General features: G+C 33.4%; 1 protein-coding gene across 1 annotated transcript; it reads right to left on the bottom strand.

Moving 5' to 3' along the window:
• Positions 1–590: 590 nt before the first annotated feature.
• On the bottom strand, positions 591–6403 carry LOC117110189 (nucleolar and coiled-body phosphoprotein 1-like). Its single transcript, XM_033252813.1, has 3 exons — positions 6247–6403; positions 3617–4068; positions 591–2965 (listed from the first exon to the last, which is right to left on the bottom strand). The coding sequence occupies exons 2-3, from the start codon at positions 4005–4007 to the stop codon at positions 1095–1097; spliced, it is 2262 nt and encodes a 753-aa protein (XP_033108704.1). The 5' UTR covers positions 4008–4068; positions 6247–6403; the 3' UTR covers positions 591–1094.
• Positions 6404–7792: the final 1389 nt, after the last annotated feature.

The following is a 7792-nucleotide window of genomic DNA, read 5'->3' as shown; positions in this document are numbered from 1 at the left end:
TTCTCCGGGATTTACGCGTCTCTTTGGTATAATAGCGCATGAATGGCGCCCTCTTGCTAAATTGGAAACTTTTGAACCTTGACCGACGCTTCTATTTGTTACGCGTAAATCGCGGAGAACGCTATCTTGTGTTTATAAGATCTTTGAATAATATTTATTGACATTACACTTTTACATCAGTGGCAGCACACAAGAAAGTGGCGCAGTCAAACTTAAACTAATGAACAAATACGCTTGTATATGTTTTATTACCCAGTACTGCACCGCGCACTGTAGGTTTGTCTGTTTATCTGTTCTCCACAAGATACTGTGCTTTTGTTTTCTGCTTACTGAGTTTATAGCGGGCGTACTTCTACCGCGCTGCGCAGAGCNGCTGCACTGGGTAATAAAAAGAATATACAACCGTTAGTTGGCGTCCTACACAGGCATGACGTTTTTACGAACGGGACTTTGCTCTCTTGTTCTATTTATACTCTTTGATAATATCCACTTCTAGCTGTTGCCGCGCTCTTTTGGTAATTATTATCAACGATGTACCATTACTGAAGGTAACTCTTTAAACCACCAACAAAAGCAATTAACGCATTTTCTATATGTATTTTAGTGTTAAATTTATTACAAAATGTACAAGGCAAATACCGAGGAAGATAAATCGATCATTAATTATTTCAATTCGTCTGTAGAAATATGTACAAAGTTGTAAAATATCATTGAAAATGTACGTGTTATGAACTGCGGCTCATTACCGGCACTAGATGGCGCTTCACAGTCCAGCAGGACACGATCGTCAGCATATAAAATCTTTGACAAATTTAAAGAGTTTTTTAATCCACAGACACATAAAATCATGCAAATTATATTCAGCTATCTATATGAACTTACGAATTTATAATGAACTGAAAATATTTTAAAAACAAGTTCTATGTGTAATTAATAGAGTCAGGAATAATTACGCACAAAAAAACTTTCCATTTGAATTTACCAATTAAAGGGAAAACTTCAGATATTAATAAATCTTTCACAAATTCGTCTTTACACAACGATATCGTCTTCACAGTACAATTCTTGCTGACGTCTTGGTTCATAATTTCAGGTTAATGTTTTGTTTTTTTCTTTTTCTTCTTCTTGTCTCTGGACGCTGGTGCACTATCCTCGAAAGAGGGAGTGGGTACCTTTTCCTCAGACTCATTTTTTTCTAATTTTCCACCAGACTTCAAAAGCTCTATCATTTTCATTTTTTCTTCCCAAGCATCGAAGTCAAATGACTTAGAAAACAATTCATCATCTCCAACAGGTTTCTTTGACTTAACATTACCTTTTACATTTGAAATCTCTTGTGTTTTCGTTAAAGGACTCGTAAGAGTTTCCTTGGCAGTTTTAGAGTCTTTTGACAGAGTATTCTTTTGTGGTGCTTTTGATTTTTTAATTTCTGAGGATTTCAAATTTCCAGTTAAACAATTCTTGACTGATTTGCCATCCATCTTTGCTGTAGATGTTTTCTTCATAACATCTATATTTATTACTTGACTGTTATTAGTTTTTGTATTTTCAATTGTTTTCTGTTTTTTCTTACTCTTCTTTTCTGGTGGTTTAGATTCCATTTGATTTGTTACCTGTGAAATGTCTTGTAAGGACAATGATTTTTTTTCTTTTTCTGCCTGACTAATGTTCTCATTTTTACTTTTAACTCTATGTTTTTTAACTTTGTTGACTTTCACAACTTGTTTAATCTCTGGTGTAATGGAGGACAGAGACCGCTCCTTCTGTGGACTATTGAATGTACTACTGGCCACTGTTTTAACCTTGTCATTTGGCTTCTTAGTCTTTTTAGACTCACTCAGGAGTATCGAAGACTTAGCTGGAAAGCTAATTGGTTGAGTATTAACAATTCCGGGTTTAGTAGATTTTACTTTCTTTGATTTTGAAGTTTCTTTCTTATTCTTTTTCTCTCGCTTCTTACTTTTCTTTGTATGTTTCTTCTTTTTCTTCTTTTTAGAAGATATCTCACTAGACTTTAATTCTTGGGAATCATTTGTAGATGAAGAGGATTGAGAGTCATCAGAAGTTCCCTTATCTTTTGATATGTCAAGACTTTTATTAGTGCCAACAAAAGCTGCTGTTGTGTCCTCTTTTTTCTGCTTTTTGGCTCTTTTTCTTTTTTCAGTTACAGTTTCTTGCTCTAAGGATACTTGCTGACTGTCCGGTGCAGAATGTTCCTTCACAGTCTTACTATCTGGTGGACATTTGGTATTTTTAAGTTTCTGAGTTTTTGTTGCAATTAATACTGAAGTTGTATCCATTTTTAATTTCTTTGCAGGAGATTTATGACTTAGGGTTGTATGGGCTTCACTACTATTGTAACATATGCTTTTCATTAAAGGTTTGTTGACTTTATATCCAGAAGTTGATGCCTTAATAATGTCTTTTCCAATGTGTAATTCTGAGGTATTTCCAATTAGCTGATTAGATTTCTCTATTACATTTTGTTTATTGGATGGTGAAGGTTTTCCTGCTGATTTCTTCTCCCCTTTCGTTTCTTTTATTTCTTGTTTCTTTGCACCCTTTTCTCCAGAAAAATATTTTTCTAACAACGCTAATTTCTTTGCATCTCCACTTGCTATTTCCTGCCGTGTCCAATCACCTCCCAAGCCACTTTGTGAATCACTTTTCTGTGAGATTTTCTCCTTTGATGCTGGTTTAGAATTTGGTTGGGTGGTCTGTTCATTGTAATTCTTTGTTTTTTGCTTTTTCTTTGGTGATTTTTTAGATGTTATTGGTAATTCCTCAAATTCTGAATCTTTTTTATGTTTTTTCAAATATTTGCTATTATTCAATGGAGACATTTTTACTAAACTAAACTGATCAGATTCTGAGGACTGAGAAGAAGCCATTGTTGCCGATAGTGGAGCTCCTTCCAAAACAGCTCTTTTGGCAGATTTAGCACCAGATGACACAGGCGTCGAACCTAAAGTATAGATAAATAATAAGCATAAATCATTCTCCTAAACCTTTTAATAATGAAAGTAATTTTAACAAATAATTAACTAATAATAAGTGACAATAAAATAATACCAAAGTTCATTGATAAAGATTTGTGTCTCCCAATCAAAATGTAATACAGTTCATTTAATTTTATTTATTCAAGTTCATCACACTTCGAAAAAAAAAACCAATTACATTGAAATTGATAATAGGTATCGTGGAAAGCAAATTGGGAAGTGTGAAATCAAATTTAGAATAAACCTATCTTTACACACCAAAAATATTTTAGGGTGAGCACTCAATCAGAATGCTTTGAATAATTCTCCATAGTTTTACAAAATCCACATCAAAGTATAAAACATTATGAAGTCAAGCTTGAAATTAACATTATGGAACAACCTTTTGGGCTTCTCAAACAATTGCCGAAACAAATAGAACAGACTTTTAAAAAAGATTGAGTTGTTCGAGGCTTGAGTAATGCAAAGTGTTTTTTGTTTGTTTATTTGGTCTAATGCAATTTTTACATATTATTAGATCTTTCCCTTTAAACAATTCAAAGAACTGGGTGATCAGTCACTGTCAGAAATTTATATTTAAAAGATGTTTAAAAGTTAGGATTAATTTACAAACTTACAAAACGGGGCCACTCTTTCAATAGAATTTTCAGCTTCTGGGCTTGTAATGGTAGCAGGTAGCTTCGTTTCGCTTCCATCTCCTTTTTCCTTATGTTTATGATGACGATGCTTGCCATGTTTATGTCTCTTTGGATGTGGTTCGCTGGATTCAGCTTCCGTATTTGAACCTGTTGACACCTTGCGTTTTCTTGACTCGTTGATGACATCAGCAATTGGTGAGGCAATCTTTTCTGTGGAAGGTTTCTTTTTTGGTGTTATTTCAAACCCTAAAATGTTCAGAGCCTTTTTCAACTCTTCTAAGCTTTTGTGAAATGTTTCTGGACCTACTGTCACTTCCTCTTCCTCAACCAACACTGGGTCTTTTGACTGACTTTTCTTGGATTTTCCCATAGCTTCAATGGACCAACAATTCAGTGGACATTAAAAATATGAATCTTAAAAGAAAAAGTTCCTGAAAAAAAGTTAAATTGACACAGAACTAATAAGTTTATCATTTTAAAAATAGCACCAAGTTTTTAATCTTTGAGTGAGAAATTACTTTGGGTGATCACACAAATGGGCAAGGCTGCAATATATATGTCAAAATGGCCAAATGTAAAAAATAAAAGTACTGTGAACAAGTCAATAAATGAATTTTGAATCTTGAATAATTACGACTTAGCGACAACGTTTGTGATTCTATCACATATTATATTGCCGAGAGTGACTCAAGAGAGCTAAGTACATGCGAGATTAATAACCCGGCAAATCAATCTGATGAGGCATCTGTCGCTCTTGATTATTCAAATTCAAAAACGTATAAAATTACGGTAGGATTTTGTATTTTGTTATGCTTCCTATACTCCCATAATCTTGAATAATTCAGAAATTCATACAGTGCCTTTTGCCAAGGGATACAAGGTACAATAAAAATAAATAACAATAGATCACTCTGGCACCAGATGAAACAAACATCAAAGAAACTGGTACATTATTATTGATAGTGTACACCTATTTAGTATTGTACTGTATATTTGGATTATTATTGTTTTCCCTCACTTGTATATCAACCTTGTACCATTTTGAAAAGCAGAACCTTCTAATAGCTCAAACAAAAATGAGCAAAGTTACCCAATATTCCATTTGTGTCTGATTTAGCCAAACTACCACCAATTCTAACGATTGCTAGATTCCCTAGAACTAAAGACATATTATTACAGCATATGAGCAAACAATCTTATTAAATATTACATATGAATATATAACTTCCGCAATTAGCTATTTTATTATAGACCTACTGTATATTATTTCGATGGATCTAATAATTATTACATACAAGGAAAGTCTTATCAAATTGATTATCAAACAAGAAGATTTAAACTCCATTCCCTGTGAAAGCTATACAGGGCCAAGAATACTATTTGCTGTCAGTGGAAGCAGACGTTTAGCCAAGAAAAACAAAATAGGCCGTCCAAAATGGAAGCCAGTGGGCGTAGATCTGAGTCGATGGCCGGCCACTCCTACTTGGGGCCACGCCCCCTAAAAAAAGATATTTCAGTTAGACAGATTGCGCACGGCTATGGTTACTCACATAATGTTTCTAGGCTACTGTATGCATGCATCTTCATTTCTCGCCTTAATCTAGTGTTTTAAATTCTACTCTAGGTCCTCTGAATCGAGAGACAGGCCTAGACCTACTCTATTTTGTTGACTAATAAAATTTAACTTGTGACGATAACAACAAATCTTCTGTACGGTACAGGTATTTCATGAATTAAACTATAACCGTTAGGACAGTTACGAACACCAACAACAGGCCTATTTCAGGGAATCGAATATCAAGTATTGTATTTGCAGAGCCATGTGCATGCATTGTGGGCAACTCAAAACTGTCCATTTTCCAGCGGGGTATAAATTTTTTTAACACAACGTGTGTTGTAAGTGAAATTTTACCACGTAGGCTATGGTTAAGCCTTAAATTTTTGGGAATCAACACCGAATATTGGTATGAAAACAACGTATATTCAATCAACAAAGGTTGTTTTTATCAAACGCGAAAATGGTTTAGCTTTAGTTTAATGTAACATTCGATAGATTTAAAAATATAAAGAATTTGCTAAATGTAGACCAGGCAAGGCTAGGCCAAGCTAATTAGGCCAAGCCGTCCAAGCCGACATGGTAACAGTGTCCGTCCTAAATAATTGCTGGCCGTCCAAAAAAAAAACGATCCATTGCACAAAATGCTGCGGTGTTGCATTTTCAATAGCATCGCGTTTGGCCGACGACCATTCTACTCAGACATGAATTCTACTCTGCTGTTACAGTGTCAGTAGCCTAGGCCTAGAGTTCTAGACTAATAATGCAAACAAAATTTATGAGTAAGGCATATCTCTAGATTCGACTTTGTATAAAGTCTTACCTAGTCCTACTAGGATTGTGTCGGCTAGGCCTAAGGCCTAGTTAGGTTGGCAACATAGACAGACCTCCTAAGGCCTAGCCCTGTATTGTAGGTAGTTGTACCTCCGGATCTAGGCTTAGGCCTAGCCTAGGCAAGTGCGCTCAAGTATATTGATTGATAAATACAATAACTGCAATAGACAGTGAGAATAGGATGCCATGAATTTATTGTGTCAATTTAGTATTTACTTACGTATGCTGCTATACGAATGAAAAAGCGTCTAGCCATCCAGTCAACCCTAGCTAGGCTTACTGACTGTAGTACTAGCCTAGTAGTAGTAGGCCTACAGTATGTACTTTCCTGGTAAACATAACGCACACGCTGCACCCGCTAGGCCTCATCATCAACAATCTCACCACGTTGTATACATAGAGGGAGCTAGACCTTTTCTTGCCATCTCCTCCTGATGCGATGTACTGGAGCGATATTGAATTACAAATCAAATATTTAAAAAAATAAGATCCAACACTCCATTGACGACCGGAGTAGGACCTGCAAGTGGCCTAACTTCTGCACAAGTGGTGAAATTGAAGATATCCATTATTTTTTATTTGACTTAATCAAAAACGCAGAATTAGAGCCTACTCTGAATTTTAGACAGTGATGAGTCTCAACACGTCAACATGGAATGAAATTCAACGATCCCTAAGAATGAATTAGAATCTGAAGTAATTTATGGCAATTTTTCAATACACAATTCTTATGATATGAATCCACAGAAATGTATATTAAAGCAATCTAGGCCTATAATATCTGGGTGTGGATATGTTGACGATGAATTAAGTTGATTTAATTAAATACCAACTAAGGCTACAATTAATAGCGTCTGTATTTTTTTTTTTTTTTTTTTTTTGCGCAAACTTTTTTTTTTTAGGCCTATTGATCAAACCATTTTACAACTATTTTATAAGTCTATTTTACAAAGTATTTTAACCTTTTGTTTAGTCAGTGTCTTTTAGTAGTCTAAGATCCAAAGGAACATCACATCCAGAATTATTGTGTTGAGCAAGCTCACCGGGATATTTTATAACTTAAATTTACAGAAAATCTCTGCGTACTCATCTGCTTTCAATTCGTGAAAGTAATAAAAGTGATCGCATATTACAACGTAAAATTAAAATCGACAGATACGGAAAGTCATTCGTTAATACAGCAATTAAATTTTTAAACTGAGGAATTCTGCATATTTATTTGTTCTTTTGTTTGCATGTTGTTTATTTTAAAGCCAAATAAGTTTCCCCATTGTGGGATAATAAAGTGTAATTGAATTGAATTGAATTAAAATTTAAAACTTGTAAAAAAAACTTGGGGTTGGCCGTATATGTTTCAAGAAAAGTGTTATCTTAATACTGGCGTCTACTGAAAAGGGGTGTCCCGAATAAGGGGTTCTACTATAATATGAGGTGAATTTGAATAGGCCTATTATTATTATTATTATTTATTATTATTATTATTATTATTATTATTATTATTATTATTATTATTATTATTATTGTTGTTGTTGTTATTATCATTATTATTATTATTATTAATATCATTATCATTATTATTACTATTATTATTATTTATTATTATTATTATTATTATTAATATTATTATTATTATTATTCTTATTATTATTATTATACTATTATTATTATTATTATTATTATTATTATTATTATTGTTATTATCATTATTATTATTATTATTAATATCATTATCATTATCATTATTATTACTATTATTATTATTATTA

Source organism: Anneissia japonica, unplaced genomic scaffold, assembly GCF_011630105.1.
Source record: "Anneissia japonica isolate Jap-2015-1 unplaced genomic scaffold, ASM1163010v1 scaffold284697_len431725_cov185, whole genome shotgun sequence".
In the NCBI taxonomy this organism is placed as follows: Eukaryota; Metazoa; Echinodermata; class Crinoidea; order Comatulida; family Comatulidae; genus Anneissia; species Anneissia japonica.
This window is presented reverse-complemented; position numbering and strand designations above follow the sequence as displayed.